Genomic DNA, 18427 nt, shown 5'->3' with positions numbered 1-18427 from the left:
GCAGCATTTCTTCTCAATAGAGCCCCGCTTATCCCCCATGGACGGCTCTTCCTCTAGCTCGGAACCAAGCTTATCCCCCACATAGACATGCCGGCCGGATCATGATGTGATACAAGGGTAGCATTGCGTTACGGGATTCGAGAGATTTGAGAGGTCGACGATAAGACTTAGGTACCTTTCACATGTTCGTTGGAGTTTGTCATCTCGATAACGATATACTTAGACAACTCGAATAGCTCGCTGGTCGGAAAGCCAGATTGGATCATTAGTCTCGGATGCGTGGACTTAGACTACGAACTATTAGGATTCAAATTACCGAGGGGACCGACATCGCAAATATCAAACGAGAAGCTGGGTGAGAATGACAAAGATGTCGGGTATTATTGAGATGTTGAATTTCCCATTACACTCAGGGGTCTGCCCGCGCGTCTTACAGGCGAATCCCCCAAACACATCAAACCAATGGCTAGCACGACACCAAGCACCGAGCTACCTCCCGGAGACGATGCACCTTTTCAAACCGCGGACAGAAGAGACTCCGCAAACCTAGACGAGAATGCCCTTATTGTTCATCCTCAAGTTTCTCAATATAGCTGGTTGAGACGTTGGCGGAGCACAATAATCGCAACGAGCCTCGCGGTTCTCATTGCCCCCTTTACGTCCCTAGGTAGTTGGTTATCACTAGCAGAATCTCCTATTGACCCAACAGACTATGCCCTACGGACAAAGCATATACTAAAGACGACGCCGCTAATTGATGGTCACAATGACTTTCCGTGGCTCCTCCGCGTTGAATTACACAACCGTATTTACGATGGGAAGTTCGATCCAAAACAGCGTTTGCTGGGTCACACGGACATTGGTCGAATGAGACAAGGAATGATGGGAGGTCAATTCTGGAGCGTACACGTCAAATGCGACGCGGCGCAGAAACATTTTGAAGATCCATCTGTAAGCCTCTCTTTTCTAGTGCATAATACGAGTTGGATTCGTGGATTCTAATACATTTATGCGACGGTTAGTGGATAGTGCGTGATACTCTTGAGCAGATCGATGTGGCCAAGCGCTTTATCGCAGAGTCCCCAGAGGTCTTCACTTACTGTGAAACTCCTTCATGCGCTCGTGCTGCATTTCGGAATGGTCGTATTGCTAGTATGCTGGGTATCGAGGGCGGTCATCAACTTGGAGGCTCCATTGCTGCCGTTCGCCAGGCGTACGATCTCGGCGTCCGGTACATCACGACTACGCACAACTGTGATAATGCATGGGCAACATCTGCTTCGACTGTCGCTCGCGGAAACCCTGATAAAGGACTTACGTCACTTGGCGCCGCCTATGTTCGGGAGATGAACCGTCTAGGTATGATGATTGATCTCTCGCACGTTTCTCATCAGACAATGCGAGACGTTCTATCCATCACTCAAACGCCCGTGATATTCTCCCACTCGGGAGCATATTCCGTAACCCCTCATCTACGCAATGTACCCGACGATGTTCTTCGTAGCATTCGCCGAAATGGGGGAATCGTGATGGCTGTATTTGTGAATCGCTTTTTAAATATGGAGGACCCAGGGGCGGTTACAATACACGACGTGGTAGATCACATATGGCATCTCGCTCAAATTGCCGGCTGGGAGCACGTTGGAATTGGGTCCGATTTTAGCGGAACCCCTTTTACCCCCAGTGGTCTTGAGGTGAGTGGACACATAGAGGTTCTACACACGCCATACTTAGAATAAATACTTACCACTTTCTAGGACGTTTCGAAATACCCTGATCTAATCGAGCTGATAATGGCTCGTGGAGCTACTGACGATCAAATCAAACTTCTAGTAGGAGAAAATATATTACGCGTATGGGAGTCAATTGAGCGTAGAGCCCGAGATATTCAGGCCAAGGGTGAAAAGCCCGTCGAGGAGGAATGGGAAGGTCGAAAATGGCACAAGGGTTACAAGAACTCGCCTTACATGTACCGGGAAACTCGGGAGAGGGCAGCACGAGAGGACTGGGGCCAACCCGACCAGTTTAATGTTGGCAAGTTCGGGCAACATGGCACTGCAGTTAAGGATGAGAAAGACATTTAATAAACCTCAAGATTTAAGTATATTACTGCCTATAAGAATTCAAGGGGCTAAGGCCTATTATGTGACCTATATTTATCTTAAACTGGGTGTTCGTAGTAACTAAAAAGGACGAATAGCGTTTCTATAAAAAAAGCATCTACCCAACTACTTTGATTTATATTGCTGTCTGAGATTCAAATTACTACGTGTAGAAGGAGCATCGCTAGATAGGAGTACAGGTAAATATTTAACTATCCACTTAGTATACTCACCTATAACTTGGGCTTACTCGGAACTCGCCAAAGCTATGTTAATGCTCTAACTATAGCTTGTAATTCTTATCTTAACGTATTTTTATTGCTAGTTAGGGTAGAAACCATAGTCTACGAGTCGTCAATGACCCACTATATCACGCAATCCTCAGACTGAGCCGTCTTCAATAGAAGCTATACTAATGTGCTAGGGCAAGGGGGGGTCTTTCGGCTACTAGGTCCCGAAATGTTCGCAGGGTCCTGTCCGATACCAACCGCTCGGGATTTCGAGTACTGCATTAAGATAGTTGATGGCTTAGGGGCCGATTTACCTCCGAATTAAGCATGGATTCGTGAGCAAGGTGATAAGTTGTGATTATCAAGCGTACATTGTATGTCACTAGCAGAGAAATCATGGCATACGATATCTTAGGACCTATTCCCGTTGCGGAATGTAGTTACATTATAATGCCTAGCCAGCTATTGGCTAGTTAAACATCACTACATGGTACACATCTATGCGGGGCTCTTGCGTAAACTGAACCTGCCCTCGAAGAGACGCCTCCTACATAAGATGATATTATTTCAGCGTATTCCAGAGCAGTAGCTCTCTGCCTGTCTTTCATCGGCGGGGGTCCTAGAACACTTCATTAACCCTAGTAGCCAAAATGGCTGGTTTGTTCGCCTTATTAGACAACCTCACAAGATTTGATACATCTCTCCTTGGCTTCCTAGCGAAGCTACTACTCTTCGTACCAACTCTATCCTTATTTATCTATATTGTCCTCAATGAGATAGTACGACTACAAGGCCGAATTCCTAACTTACCAGGACCATGGGGTTACCCTTTATTAGGGAGCCTTCCTTCTTTACGTGGCACAGCCACGTCAGACGAGTATAGAATAGTACGTAATATAAGAGTACCGGCGGTTTGAATATCATTTATGCTACTATCGTACTCCTGAAAAATATATTTGCTCCGTACCTCCCTATATCATCTTTTATACCATGTAAATACTTTACTAACACCTGTCATAACAGTGGGCTAAGCAGTATGGAGACGTATTCCAAGTGCCATTGGGCAACATGACAGCCGTAGTGGTAAACAGTACAGCGGCCGCCCGTGCGCTTTTCATCGGACAACGGGAGGCGACAAACTCGCGTCCTGTATTCTACGTCCTACACAAGAAAGTGCAGCAGGGAGGGCCTGTAACAAGCATCGGGACTAGTCCTTGGGATGACAGCTGTAAGCGGCGACGTAAAGTTTCTGCCACAGCCCTGAATAAAACTAGTACAGAGAGTTATCTTCCTGTATGTGTTTCGTGCAACAGAGTCTGACTCTCCCACCTAATATTATGCGTGGTAGATATTAGACCTCGAGTCAAGAGCGTTGACACTGGATATCTTATCTAGCTGCAAGGGTGGCGATGCATCCGTCGACGTGCTTGACCTGACGCGCAAATTCGCATTAAACCTTAGCTTAACGCTGGCTTATGGAACGCGGTAAGTACTGTTTCTTACTATGGAAGAATGCTAACTAAACGAAATATGGAAAGCGTCGAGGATGTGAAAGATTTGCATAGAGACCTAGTTATCTCTGAGATCATCTATATCGAAGAAGAGATATCGAAATTTCGAAACCCTACTAGCAACTATTCCAATTATATCCCGCTTCTTCGGCCTCTTAATACTGTTGCGGGGTGGCTCGGGCTGCAGAAGGGTTCACATATGGCAGACGTAGGGAAACGGCGGTACGCTTATCATCACGTCTTGCAGGAGAAACTAAAGAGAGATATCGCGGATGGTGTTGACCGTCCTTGTATTCAAGGAAACGTTCTGAAGGATCCAGAGAGTAAAGGCCTCACCGAGGGTGAGCTGCTCAGCATCGGACTTAGCATGCTCGCGGGCGCTGACACTACTAAACGATCGCTGATGTGGGCTATCCTGCTCCTCGCGCACCGCCCAGACATTCAGGAGAGGGCCTACAAGGAGATCACGGAGACAGAGGCCTACTTACTTGAGTCACCACATGTCGCGCACTCTAGGGTCGAGTACGTAGAAGCCTTCACGAAGGAAATCGGCCGCTATTTCGTAGTCCAGCGTCTTGCGCTACCGAAAGCCACATACTCGCACGTTCAGTGGAAAGGCGCTGTCATCCCCCCTAATACGCTACTGTTTCTGAACTCCTGGGCATGCACGCGAGGTGGGAAGTTGATCCCAATTGACCCTATGCGATATCAACTAACGACTTATGCGCCTAGATCCGTCCGTATTCTCGGATCCCGATGTATTTGCACCAGAGCGTTGGATGGACGGCGACCAGACAGCGAATCGACACCAGTATGCTTTTGGCATCGGAGGCCGAATGTGTATCGCAAGCCATGTTGCTACTAAGGCCCTCTACGCCGTATTCGTCCATCTCATCGCACACTTCCAAATCCTACCAGCGGAGGACACGATGGATCCCATTGTTGCGGATCCTATAGAGGGCCTCCTCACCCGGGAAAACCCCATCGCGGGACCGAAAGCTAGGACAGTGCGGTTTGTGCCGCGAAATGTCGATGCAACTCGACGGATGTTATCCTCGGAGTCTTAGGAGGTAATAACGTACATTAGGTATGAAGAGGGAGGGATTAGACCAAAGACGAATACAGATAGTAGGCTTGAGAAGTGTCAATATGTACAAGACTCCTAAAGAGAGTATAGTGGAGATAGTTCTGATATAAAAAATGCCTCTGCCAATTATGGATCTATGCACACTACCAGATTACGCCTTAGCATCTCGATATTCTATATCATAAGAGTAAGAAGATAGGCCAGGTAGGTAGACACCGAATAGGATATCACGTCTTAGTGCCATGCCGGCGTATGGAGACTATCTTCAATCTTGCCCCTAATAGTGGCCTCCGTTGCGTCCTCCAATAACTGTCCAAGCCTTTCATCAACTCTCCTGAACATCGCTGCACGGGTCTCAGTCAGCCATATTGTATTTGGATTGCGGAGACATTAAATAAAAATCTGAATAAGAGTAACGTACCATAGGCTTCATCTCTGATCCACTGCGTCTGCACGGCGCTGAGGTGAGCAGACAAGTTGTCCACGAATCGCTGCTGTGCACCCTCCTGCCTACCCATTAAATTCCACAGCGCTGTTGACTGCTCGAAGTCTTTCTCCGTTACCTCCGAGGAGAACACCACAGGCATTCCGCTTTCAGGGAGTGGACGATCGAGTCTACTTGCATTTCCTTTCGAAGTATTCCCGTCTACTCCGTCTCGACTATTGTTCCCAGGGCGAAGGAACTTAACCGGCTTTAGCTTCGTTCCCACGTAGTTAGGGTCACCTCCGTAATTGGAGGTAAAGTTCATGGAACCGTCCCGCTCGATCGGGCAGTAGACTTCGCTCTTTGGCGCGTTGGTGGGTAGGAACTGATAGTTCGCTCCGAGTCGGTAGCGAGCAGCGTCAGGATAGGCGAACATGCGAGCCTGTAGCATCGGGTCTGGACTTGGCTCAATTCCTGCTACCATATTACTCGGACTGAAAGCGGCCTGCTCAATTTCCGCAAACCAGTTCGATGGGTTTCTATCAAGAACCATACGGCCAACTTTGCGTCGCGGGTATTTACCGAGAGGCCAGGTCTTCGTCATGTCGAAAATGTCCACAGGCGCATCTCCAATATCTTCTGGACGTATGACTTGCACGTACATGTCCCACGAGGGGAAGTTGCCCGACCTGATTGAATGCTGGAGATCTTCAAGATGCCTATCGGGCTCGGACCCGGCTAGCTTAGCTCCCTCCTCGTCGGTGAAGTAGTGAATCCCCTGGTTTGTTAGAAAGTGGATTCGGACGTAACAGTACGAGCCGTCAGATCTAGTGAACTTGTACGTGTTTCCACTGTAGGCGTTCACATGTCGTGCTGATGATGGAAGACCTCGGTCCCCAAAGACGAACATCAAGGCATGGATACTCTCCTGGTTGTTGATGTGGAAATCCCAGAACATGTCCGAGCTGGCGACTATATACTCAATTAGCAACCATTCATTCGTACACGAAATGAAGACTTCTGTTGTTTATAATGAATAGCCATGCTGGGACTATTCTTTAGAAATTAAGGCTTGACTTACTATTAGTCCTAGGATCTCGTTTGTGACTACGGTTCAACGATGGGAACTTTGTCGGGTCTCGAACGAAGAAGACCGGCTATATCCATTTTGTTAGCACATTCAGGTAATCAGTGCAGGCGAGTAACGCTATACCTGATTATTGAACACAAAGTCTTGGTTCCCCTGCGCCGTCTTGAACTTCATAGCGAATCCTCGAAAGTCCCGTACGGTATCTGCAGATCCTCGCTCGGGGGCAACTGTAGAAATCCGGACAAGGACCTCAGTCTTCTTACCGATACCGGTTAAGAAGTCGGCATCCGTAAGATCAGATATATCATCTGTTACCTCAAAATACCCTCTGGCCCCGCCAGCTTTAGCATGTACGCTCCTCTCCGGGATTCTCTCCCGAGAGAAATGCGCCAGGTTTTCGATTAGCTGGGTTGATGTAAGCAGGACAAATCCACCACCGCTGCCGGTGCGTATTTGAGTCGAAGTGTCATTCTTCGCAAGGGGTTGACCCTCTGCGAGGGTATAGTATGGGGTTTCTGGAATTGTCTCCGATGCCATTATGAGTTTGTTTAACTCTTGTGAGTTTTGAGTTCAAGGTAACGAGGTCGACGAGTCTGTTTAAGTACTAGACAATAAGAGAACTTGATGTAAAAATACACTTTAGGGCTTGTGATTCTGATGCTGTGCGTTATATAGGTCCTGAGTTGCTGAAAGATGCTCTCCCCTAGAAGTCAGCCGTCTTCTCTTATACGTTTTTTCCTCAGGCCCTTAGTACCGCGGAGATAGCACTCATCACCACCGTATTGTATATGAGGTACGCATTCCATACTTACTGGCTTACTCTCACGGGTACAGCGAAATCTAGTAAATCCTATTCAGAGGTAATATCCATCCCCGAAGTCCGAATCGTCGTCGACTTGGTGTCGCGTACCCCTGTTCGGTGTTCCTCGGGCTTCGCTCGGAAAATAGGTGTAAAAGTATAAGCTACCTACCTAAGGTTAAGTATGGAGTTCCTTAGAGCTATCGACCATATCTCGGCATGTTCAGCATTTAACTATTTCAACAATTTGTATATTAGTTATTTATAAACGAATTTATACTTGAAGAACCTGTTATAGGTTATTCATCATTTTGATGAAATCATCAATCTTAAACCCAAATTCCCCACGGCGTTGTGAAAACACTTTGTGCTTAGCTGCTAACGCTATAACACAACATACAGGAATTGAGCCGGCTTAATCCGCATACTACGCCATAATTCCCGTAGCATAGAAAAGCTATATATCCGGGTGCTAGACCCCGAGTTAGACATGTATTAATCTTACGCCAAGAGGAAAGGGCGGCGTGTGTGGATAACTACTCCGAGGACCGGGATTCCGAGCTAAAAGCTCCGTACTGTCCCGCCCGGCCGACCTTCATCAGAAGTGGGGCAATGATCCTCCCGGCATACCGACCCATCAAGTTCCTTGGGCGGATTAAACTGAACTTTAGTTTCTGCGTATCATGCGTGGATGTATGCATATGTTGATATCTACTGGGAATAGAGGTATCTTAATTACCCCGGTTCCTTTTCCTGCGATAGGCTACAAAGAAAAAGTAGGTATCGGCAATTACGGTTGGCCTTTAACTCTCGTAGCAAATGAGTCACCCGAGGCTTATATTAGGAGATACCTATACACTTATGTAACACCTCCCTGTCTATCCTAGGATACGATGGTAAGCAGTTTAAATAATAGTCGTCCTATGTGTAAGCCCTTAGTGTAACGAACGTCAAGATATAATAACGAACCATTATCGTTACACTAGAATTAGCTGTCATGGAGCAGTAAGCCGATCACAACAAGATATGCACTCATCTTCATTATGGGCTAGAATAAACTCGCATTACTGCCACCTTGTTGCGTCCGGGCTAATCTTAGATGTAGCCGCTCCCGCGCGGCGAAATTCCATAAAGCTATTAATAGGGCTTATTGGTAATTGCTTCAAATTTTATATTGCGAGTTAATAGAGGAACCTGCCTCAACTATAGCTGGAGATATATAGGGATAAAGGGCGTTCGTCTTGTTCTCCGCATTGTGTTGAACGATTAGTTAGGTACCTAGGTTAGGTACCTACACTTATGTGTATAATAATGTCTACTATGAAGTTGAAAGATTTGGTTGAAAGATTTGTAGCTGAAGTCAAAAGACATATAATTCAATATTGGTATCTATCATGCCATCTAAGAGGAGTAAAAGCCTCGAATAGAAAATTGTTGTCGTCATTTAAACCATCCCGCTAAGCGCCAGAGTCCATATAGCCGTTTATGTTCGCGGAAACTACAATTCCAATATAAATTAATATTCATCGCTTCCGGAAGTTCTGAGGTGATTTCAATTGAATAAATGAAGATCACTAGCGACCACCATAGTCACTAGCATAACCAATCTGCTCACCGAAGTTTTGTTGCAGACCACCCTCTCCGAAACCGGTACCAGGGCCACTTACGTAGCCCGTATCGTCACCATCGTCGTAATCTGAGGCATCAAAGCTTGAGCGACCACTAAGCTCGTCTTCTACGTTACTCATATCACCCGGTTGGCCCCAGTTCATCTGCGCCAGTGCCGGGTACTGTGCTAATAAGGCAGCAGGTAAGGCATAGTTACCCGTCTCTATACCAGGATAAACATTAGGGTCCATGACCGGTTGTTGTTGAGCCATGTTTTGCGCTATGCTCTGCATTCGCTGTTCCTGCCACAGCCGTTGTCTCTCAAGCATTTCTTCGTCTAGCAATGGCTTGATACATATGCGGCCTGCTTCGGATCGGAAATGGCGACCCAGCGCATCCGCTCGGGCGAACCGCCTTCCACAGCCCCATTGGCCCCCGGCTTTGAGATCCCCTTTGCAGACAAATTTCTTTTCGCCTGAATGAAGTCCCTCGTGACGTTTACGGTCGTGTTGTCTAGCGAATGCCTTTCCACAAACCGTGCATACGAAGGGTCTTTCGTCAGTGTGGGTACGCAGATGGGATCGCAAATTGTATGCTCGGGTAAACCGCTTGGGGCAAAGGGTACATTGAAAAGTGGCAGGATGTTTCTGAATTCGCTTCGTTCCTCCATTGTCTTGAGCGGCTTGGTATTCCGGGTCTGCTAGGCGGAGCGCTATCACATTATTGGGGACCGCAGACATAGATTGACGCCTTCTAGAGATAGCATTGGCGCTACCTGACCGGTCACCAGGCGAAAGTGAACGAGTCGAGGACTCGGACCCGGAACGACTGCGGTTAGCCAAATCGGCGCCTAGGTGTGGCGACAGATTTCCAGGGGTATTAGGTCGTGAGAGGACAGCCCCTCCGCTATTAAAGGGGTCCGTAACTGCCCGCGGGCGGGATCGTGGGCGACCTGTATGTTTAATTAGGATAGAAATGCCTAACGTTATAAATAGGACTCACCTCTATCTGGTGGGGTTAGAGACTGCGCATCCATGGGCGGCTTCGGGGGCTCAAAGCTATTTTGTCGCGAATTAGGCGCAAAGTCGATATTTATAGACGGCGGGGCCATAGATTGAGCTATTAACGGGTCTATTGGTGCTTCTTGACACAAGGAAGGAAACTCTTCTGAGGGTTGAACAGGGTAGCCCATAGGAGGGTTAGGGTATCCCGTACTTAACAAGATGTTCGGACCTTGCTGACCAGCGTCAGGCATCTGTTGAGGGAGTATTCGAGGGGAGATAGCCGGGCTGTGCGATGGGCTGCGGCTATTTGGGTTGGGTCCTGTTATGCTAAAGTTACCTAACCCAACAACCCCATCGTAAAAGTCTTGCGGCCGCTGCATGGGCGAGTGGCCGTGCTCTGGGTGTTCGAAGCTATCGTGGCCTGTCAAATTTGGCGATGGGGCGGCTGACGATGCGTCCGAGTACTCTGACGGTGTCCTTCGATGTCCTTGGAACTGCGGTTGATTCCAATCCAACCGACCCGGCATAAAAGCCGCCTCGGGACCTAGTGACGCATGTCTTGAATGGCCAGGTGAAGGAAACTGATGTTGATTAAAAGATGGAGACTGATGTGCCGAACCTGGCTCTGGCTTTAGAAGATGCGGCGGAGTAGGCGAGTGGTGTGTCTGTGGGGACGTCATGTTCGTTAGATCGTTCGGGTCGAGAGATTGCGCATGTGTCTGAGACAAGTCGCCAAACAGAGGTGTACCAAACTGGTCACCGTGGGTAGATTGGGGGAATAGTGAGAAATCGCCGCTGGTGTTGAAATCCGGACCCAGGAGACTCTGGGAGAATGTGGGTTGGGACTGCGAGGTGAGAGATTGGGAGTAGTCTTGGTTGAGCCCGAATGATGTCGGATCAGCAATACCCTGATGATCGAAGGGCTGCGACTGTGATGTATTCAAAAACTGGTTGCTATCGTTGTTGCTAGGGTAAGTATTGAAGTCGGAAGTGAACTGAGGGCTCGCTGATGAGGGGTCTATGGCAATGCCGAGGCCGATCGATGATTCCGGGGACTGATATGGATGAGGCGAAGGAGAATGACTATTTCTTATATGAGGCTGTTGGTTTCCGGCAGACGGTGAACGGCCGCGAGCCGACCCTGCAGATTGGACAGCTTGTTGATCCATGGCGCGTAAGTTGTTTCTGTCTTTAGAAACCCCAAGTCTGGCAAGGTTGAATGCACTCGACCGCGAGTCTGCCTCACAGCGTGGCGCAGCGCGGATGCGTTTGAAGGGGGCTGTGTTAGGCGAGTCTGACCCGTTCTAAATACCGTTTTTGACGTACGATGTGGACCAAAAGGGACTCTTCTTTTAATTTAGACTGTTTAAGAGGATATTGTAAATGTGGGCGACACGATCCAGTCTGATATTATGAAGTCTTTGTTGAATTTGGTGCTGTACTGTGCAGTACAGTATGGTAGTATCTTTTTTTTTTTTTTTTTTTACCTCTGTCGAGGGTGAACGAAGACACACTGCAGGAACAGATGGGGGGGGGTGATGCGCCCGAGTTGCCTAGCTGGCTAGCAGCAAACCGCAACGTTTTGCTATAAGATCTGCGACTGTGATACCCTAGCTTGGCACTTCCTCTCCGAATAGCCAGACAAGCCAGGGGGACAGAAGAGTCGCTGTCTCGGGGTACGTGACGTGTCGCGCAGAATAGAAAACGCTCTTGTTGTTATACGGCGTATGAGGCAGTGTAAGTGACCGATAATAACAACAAGCCTACTACCTTAGAACGAGCCAAGTGCCTAAAGCGATTGATGTAATATGTTGGTGCCCCAAGCTATCCAGTCCAAATTATCTGCCGTTAATCGCCGTTGTTTCGTATCTTAAAATAATCCCTTCGAGAAACCTTCAAACCGATTCGACTGCGGGACGGGTGCTCTAGTGCTAGGTCTGTACCGCTGTCGTAGAATGAATACGATAATCACGGCGTGGAAGAGGCCTCTTTTTGGTGTTGCGACACTTTGACTAGGTGCTGACCGCGATAATTCTGGGACGACTCAAATTCGATAGGTTGGAGAGTGTTGAAGTCTTTGGGGGGTCTATTACAATAAGTTAGCCGGTTTGATTTTAAGGGACGACGACCGGCGTTGGCTAATAGACGTTGGACTCAGAGTAGGTGATGACAGGAAGTAATTGAAGCAGGTTAATTGGAACTTTGAAGGAGCGCAAGATGTAAGTAAGGTAATTAAGTCACACTTTCACTCGGTCGCAAGATGGTAAGGTATTGTAGCGGGCAGCACCAATCTCCCATTATCACCCCGCCCTATCGCCCCACCTGCCTTAAGATGCTATATCACCGGCGAATTCGTAGGTAGATACAGGTATGTTAGGTACCTTCTGAGGCACATAATTCTTTGATATATTATAGATAGTTAGGTACTCAAGTCCTTAACTTATAAGTTTGAATAAATGCGCAATCCCTTTCTAACATGATGTAGGAACTATACTTGAAAATAGATAGTTATGGATATTAATCTGCATAGTAAGGTAAGTAGGAGCTTGCAAAGACAATTCGAACAAGACGAAAAGGAACGAAATAGTATCTCCGAAACATGTATTCAGGCACCTACACTAGAGGCTAGCATAAGACATATGTACGAAGTAATTAGGCCGTAAGAAATAACATTACCTCATACATTAAAGAGGTACCTGTTATGCTCAACTAGCACGTGCAACGCTCTGCTGCTGTTTTTAATCATCCGGGGTCCACTCCCCTGACCTTAGGGCTGGCCTAGTACCTAAGGTACTTGTTTAGCAAAGCAACATCAGACGAGAAGGTACCTTGGTACCTAAGGTACTATCGCTAATAATATCTGCCTCGGATTTGCTTCCATATTCCGTACATGTACCAATATAGATATCCCCTAGCCTCATCAAGACGAATTGGCCTTTATACATTTACAGGGCATTTGAAAATTTGGATACGCATGAGAAGCTCGTTTACTATCCCATAGCCCACCTCGAATTGTTGGCTGTTCAAGTTAGGCAATCCGATACGAATAGATATGAATGTGCAGAAGGTGTGTATTCGCGAGTAGACGAGTAAACGAGGAGGACAAGACGGAGGTCATATTAGCTCCGCCAATCGCCCTGCATCGTTGCCAATCTAATTATTAGGCAACCATATTTCTCGAAGGGACCTCCCTTTTTCAAGGCGGTGAACGGGGTTCTTCTTGTTTCCAATTGTCTCAACAGAAGAAGACATTGGGTACCAATCTGGATATCGATCAGTCTCATTCGCTTTTATTCTAGGAGACGTCACCCCCTGACGGAATCCTTTTATGGTGACCTATTCCTGTCTTGGCAGAAGCGCCTACTATGTATGTAGGTATGTATGTATGTATTCAGCCCTGAGCTGCTTGATGTAAAGTTCGAGTGCATTGTCTCGAATCAAGTTACTATGTAAGAAGCCGGCTTGGTGCGCCATATGTACTATTGCATACATACACATACCTAACGCAATTTTACCTTTTTTACCTGTCAGCCCTATCACATATCTATTTACTAGGCACCTCTTAATATACATAGGTATGCTATACATGATTGTCGACCATTGAGAAGCCTTCTCTTCCCGCCCAGTGGAAGATCATGGCTGTGACGCCACAGGCACTAAGATGCTTCGCCGTCCTCGTATGCCGCGTTCCCGAACCATTCTGGAAGACATCCATTCATTTGGTGATCCACCTCTCCGCAAATCCAGATCCCATTTTACACGAAACGTCATCGCTCTGCTTACTATGAAACATAGCTGCTAGTCTAGCCGGCTCATGCGTTCAAGTACCATAATGTTGATACGAAACATCTAGCCAAGCGCCGAATTCCACCAACTGTTCGTCTTATTTTTAGATAATGCATAAATCTAGCCATATTACGCATTAACGTAGAACCACTCTTGGCAACTATCTCAAATAGTGAGGAGATACTCAGAAAGGCGTCAAAAAAGCTGGCGCCACTTTACTAACAATTATCCTGGTAGGTGCGCCACCTTTTTTGACGTCCTTCTGATACCTACTATAAGATATGTATTACCGTAGTAGACAATATGAAGATCCCAGAGACCTAAACGATGCATAATGCCAGCAATTCACATGTCGTCCTCCAAAAAGGCTTGATTGTCGGGGATTACCCGTACAAAGACCTAATCATGATTTAACATTTTTGTTAGGATGTCTAGTATTAAAGGGGTGCCGGAGAGGTAACTACCCCCTAAAAGTTAAACGGTAGGTATTATAACATTATATTATCTATTAAATATGAAGATACCACGAGAATTCTTACTATCTTTTCTCGACACACGAATTATCCTTGGAACTATCAGCAGGGGAAGAACGTTACAATTTGTACTTTAGAAGTCATGAAAGAATATTACAAGAAAAAAAGATAGCTTGAATGAACAACAACGTAAAGAACATAATTAATACTAGTACAGAGTTATGATATAGGAAGCTAGATATTATTAAGGATAATTGTCAAACTTGATAGGCCAGTCACTGTTCCTTTAAATTTAAAATTACTACCTACCTAGCAGTCTTCTCCTTCTAACCAACAATACCATAAATATTCAATTCAGTTTACACAGATCGCAGTGCGTTTACTGGTAGTAAATTTCTATAGATCATCAAGTAATAATTAAACTTTGGTTGAGGATTAACAACTAGGTATATAACCTACCTAGGTAATGAACCGTGATAAATATACTTTTATCCTTACAACTACAAGAATGACGGTTCCTGCCAATACTACTCCCGTTAAATACCTATAAAGATATATCTCGATCGTCTTTATACAGACTTAGCGATTTACTTCTATAGTATTATTCGGGAGGTGTTGTTGACATCTACTTGATAAAATGACTTGGACTTGACTTAAATTAGCGACATATCCCCGGCGTTGCTTATAGTACTTCATAAGCGCATTATGTGAGCATAATGTCCTCTAGGTATTTTGCGGTTACTAACATTTTATACTCAAGATAGGCTTTCTACGGGGAGAATGGGAGTCTTCCGAACCAACCAAACGAACCCCAATCAAATAGCTGAGCGAGTTTGTCAACTTACTGCGAGCCTATCATATAGACTGAAACTGTATCAAGTCATAATATCTGCTGTCGCATTGGCACATATCTTAGATAATCCCGAGGCGAGCCCGAGAAAGATCTATAAATCGCGAGGTAAGTCATAACAAGCCTTACGAGAAATTGAAATCGCAGTAAAGTCTCGAGTTTGGTAAATAGGTGGAAAGTAGAGATTAATCTAATCTATAAGGAGTTGAGATATGAACTTGGAAGAATGCAATCTTGGTATGCCTTCTACCTGAGTCCATTCTATGGGTATTTTTTTAATGTCTAGTCATTGCCATAAACCCGACCGGGGGACTGGTTCCCAACCAGCCCAAAAGCAAAACCTAACGCCATCCCAATGTGATGCTACATGTTAGCAGGCCAAATGATATAACCGAAACCGAGTGTACGCTTTTCTATGCCCGAGTCAATGATATTGAATGCAATAAGTCGTTAAGATACCTCGTAGGCACCTTTCAATAGATTTAGAGGACCTCTTCTCGCTCAAACCCTTCCGCCTTCAAGGTAGGTCGGGGCGGGCTCCGACTACCTTTGTACTCGCTGACGAAGGGGTTGGGATCATCATTCTGATTCAAGTTTGCCAAGGTATGGTTCACGCCTCGATGACCTGCCTCGTCTGCTCGGATATATAAGATAAGATCTTTCATCGTCCGCTTCCCCTCTGGCATATGCCAGTACTTCACAGCGATGTCAGGAACGACGAAATTCGGGTCGGACCATTTTGGAAGGTGACCGTCTTCGATTTGCTTGATGGCTAGCGTATACGTGTGTACGGCTTCTTCTTCTAGGTAGCCCACTGAAGGAAGGTTAATTTCTAATATAATAAAATAATGAGGCGTCTTACTTACCGAATCGATGTGTGATCTTCGGTGATATCAAGTAGGTCAGGAAAAGACCGTTAAAATAAACCCCCTGAGCACCAAGGAGTAGAAACTTCATAAACCAGCCTAACAAATATGTTAATGAATAAGACCAATATACTTCTTTAGGTGTTATGCCCACCTGGTTCGCACATCTTGATGAAAGTTAAGAGATGCATTCGTTCATTATAGCTTTCTTCGAGGAGAGTCTCAATCCAACCGTTGTCTCGCTTCAGCCGTCGGATACTATGGAGGTGCCTTAACATTCCCGCAACCATTCCAGGGACGCCAGCAATGGACTCGAGAAATAGGAATCGTAGCAGCCATTGGCTTTCTGTTAGGGGTTGGATCGTATCAACGGCAGTAGTCGGATTCGCTTTGTCCACTTTTTGGTTCTTTTTCATCCCCGTGAAGAAGTCCATTCCCCATCTACATGAACGCATAACCTTCCAGGCGACCCAGTCTCCCCAGGTCTTGGCTGGGCGGTGAGCGGGAACGACACTGAGCATTTCCTATAATTCAAGTTGACTAGTTAGCTGCTGGTTCTATATTTCCTTTTCGAAAAAGTGGGAACATATAGATAAAAGTCAAAAAATCATGGTTAAAGAACCAATCATGTCCGACTCAAAACAGTAAGAAGAAGAATATTACGACTAACCTCTTCAGTGTAGCCATGATGAGGCCATGCCGCTGGCGTGCGTCGAATGTTTTCTGTCTCCTTTGCTGGGAAGAAATCCTTAAAGTTCGTTACGGGCGTCGTGGAAAAGGCTCGTGAGCCTCCATTATGTTGGGCCGACGCGATAAGCCCAACGCGGATTCCTGTTGAATACCCAAGGGTAGAGCTGTGAAGTAAGGGTGCTACAGCTTTCGAAAGCCTAGCAGCTTGCTTTGAGTTGCAAAGGTTGGTCTGGACCTTAGCTGACAGCATTGGTGAATAGATATGGGATGGGACTACTACAACCAATGGAAGTTTTTGGATTGGTAATATACGATAGGACTGTCCCGGTAACTAGCCTTGTATATAACTAGACGTGTTCGACTTGGCTTGGTGGCAACAAAGGAAAAAATAAGAGAGTGGCTCAGGAAGCAGAAATACTTATACCTTTCTGACTTACATGCTGACAGCTTAGATCAACTGTCAGACGCTTGGACAAATACCTCTTGTGACAAAAAACTACAATGGGGCTACAGTAAGAAATAATAGTATTCAGGTACGCTACGAAGACTATCCGGCATGTTTGCCTGGCTAGGGAACAGAAGCAAAGACCAGACACCGAGTACAGACGCCGGAGAGGCGGATACCTTTTTTCTGTCTCCTTTGTTAGCGTGTCCAAATTAAGGTAGCAGTTCTTACTCATGCCCATACAGCCTCATGCTTGGCAAAGATGGGCTACTGAGTACGGATCCGTAGTATGAAAAAAACATTTTAATCTGGTTGATACAGTCAGGTGGTCTTGTAAGTCGGGAATTATAGGAGTTTAGCGATATGAGAAATGGGGCGTTCCGGTACATTTTCGGACGGAAGACGGCTTCATCTTAGCGGCTGTCGGCGACATTCAGGGCCCCTCTATTCCTTCGGCGGGCTGCATGTAACTACCTACATACCCCAATTTTTATCATTAAGAATTGCTTCAGCATTTATTGGACAGGCGAAAGGAAGAAACGAACCCGTGGAGATTATAGTCACTGAGCTCCATAGTTTATAGCCTAAAGCTTAGAGACGCTTTAAAAAAATTTCCATTGATAAATTTTTGAAAGAAAGAACTTGAGAAGTATGTTGCTTGTTAGAGGGAACTTGGAATATGCTAACTCGGGCGGATTCTTTCTTAATTGTCAGAATGCTCTTACGGGTCTAGCGCATGGCCTTTAATTTCAGATGAAATTTCAGATGACTCAGACTCACAAAAAATACGAACATCGGAATCGTGGGGAACTGAATGACCCGACCTATGCCCCGCTTCCCACTTGACTTTACTTAACCTGTGCAGGGGCAGTTTGTGTAAGAGATTTAACATAACCTAACCTGTGTAAAAGTTTAGTAAACCTGTGGAATAAAGTTTACCTAACCTATGGACTAACTTAGCCATTTATAATTTAATTAATTAATATTTATTAAGTATTTATTCTTTTATAAACCAATTTAATTATTTATAAAACCTTTATTTATTTATATATTTAGTTTTAAAACTTTATTTTTTTTTTTAATACTTTAATCCGTAATTTACGATTATAATATAAATTACTTATTAACATTACTTAATTAATTAATACTTATTAAATACTTATTAAATATTTATTAAATATTTATTTTACCGATATTATTTTAGTTTTTTACAACAGTTATTATAATATTTATTAAATATTTAATAAATATTTTATAATGATTTATAATTAAATTATTATTTATTATTAAATACAAAAAACAACGCCATAATTATTGTACAACAATTACGTTTTATATATTATGTAATATTTATATAAATAAATATACTTTATAAAAATTTATTAAATAGTAAAGGTCCATAAATTAGGTAAACTTTATTCCACAGGTTTACTAAACTTTTATATAGGTCAGGTCATATCAG

General features: G+C 45.2%; 5 protein-coding genes across 5 annotated transcripts; 2 read left to right on the top strand and 3 right to left on the bottom strand.

Moving 5' to 3' along the window:
• The first annotated feature begins 233 nt into the window (after nt 1–233).
• Nucleotides 234–2092, top strand: F4817DRAFT_366659 (membrane dipeptidase-domain-containing protein). Its single transcript, XM_049307009.1, has 3 exons — nt 234–951; nt 1023–1694; nt 1758–2092. The coding sequence occupies exons 1-3, from the start codon at nt 463–465 to the stop codon at nt 2082–2084; spliced, it is 1488 nt and encodes a 495-aa protein (XP_049157254.1). The 5' UTR covers nt 234–462; the 3' UTR covers nt 2085–2092.
• A 750-nt stretch (nt 2093–2842) lies between these two features.
• Nucleotides 2843–5069, top strand: F4817DRAFT_343570 (cytochrome P450). Its single transcript, XM_049304046.1, has 5 exons — nt 2843–3219; nt 3356–3625; nt 3681–3817; nt 3871–4517; nt 4576–5069. Exons 1-5 carry the CDS (start codon nt 2983–2985, stop codon nt 4908–4910), a joined length of 1626 nt encoding a protein of 541 aa, XP_049157253.1. The 5' UTR covers nt 2843–2982; the 3' UTR covers nt 4911–5069.
• A 55-nt stretch (nt 5070–5124) lies between these two features.
• Nucleotides 5125–7115, bottom strand: F4817DRAFT_343567 (catalase). The gene is made up of 4 exons (XM_049304045.1): nt 6568–7115; nt 6436–6511; nt 5352–6326; nt 5125–5274 (listed from the first exon to the last, which is right to left on the bottom strand). Exons 1-4 carry the CDS (start codon nt 6979–6981, stop codon nt 5165–5167), a joined length of 1575 nt encoding a protein of 524 aa, XP_049157252.1. The 5' UTR covers nt 6982–7115; the 3' UTR covers nt 5125–5164.
• A 1645-nt stretch (nt 7116–8760) lies between these two features.
• On the bottom strand, nt 8761–11694 carry F4817DRAFT_175197 (uncharacterized protein). The gene is made up of 2 exons (XM_049298265.1): nt 9854–11694; nt 8761–9803 (listed from the first exon to the last, which is right to left on the bottom strand). The coding sequence occupies exons 1-2, from the start codon at nt 11022–11024 to the stop codon at nt 8818–8820; spliced, it is 2157 nt and encodes a 718-aa protein (XP_049157251.1). The 5' UTR covers nt 11025–11694; the 3' UTR covers nt 8761–8817.
• Nucleotides 11695–15348: 3654 nt separating this feature from the next.
• Nucleotides 15349–16898, bottom strand: F4817DRAFT_175162 (alternative oxidase). Its single transcript, XM_049298264.1, has 4 exons — nt 16501–16898; nt 15985–16354; nt 15831–15929; nt 15349–15778 (listed from the first exon to the last, which is right to left on the bottom strand). The coding sequence occupies exons 1-4, from the start codon at nt 16768–16770 to the stop codon at nt 15447–15449; spliced, it is 1071 nt and encodes a 356-aa protein (XP_049157250.1). The 5' UTR covers nt 16771–16898; the 3' UTR covers nt 15349–15446.
• Between the last annotated feature and the right edge of the window lie 1529 nt (nt 16899–18427).

This window comes from Daldinia loculata (assembly GCF_022478755.1).
Source record: "Daldinia loculata strain CBS 113971 unplaced genomic scaffold F4817scaffold_39, whole genome shotgun sequence".
Lineage (NCBI taxonomy): Eukaryota > Fungi > Ascomycota > Sordariomycetes > Xylariales > Hypoxylaceae > Daldinia > Daldinia loculata.
The sequence above is the reverse complement of the archived record's forward strand: the minus strand, read 5'-3'. Positions and strand labels throughout refer to the sequence as shown.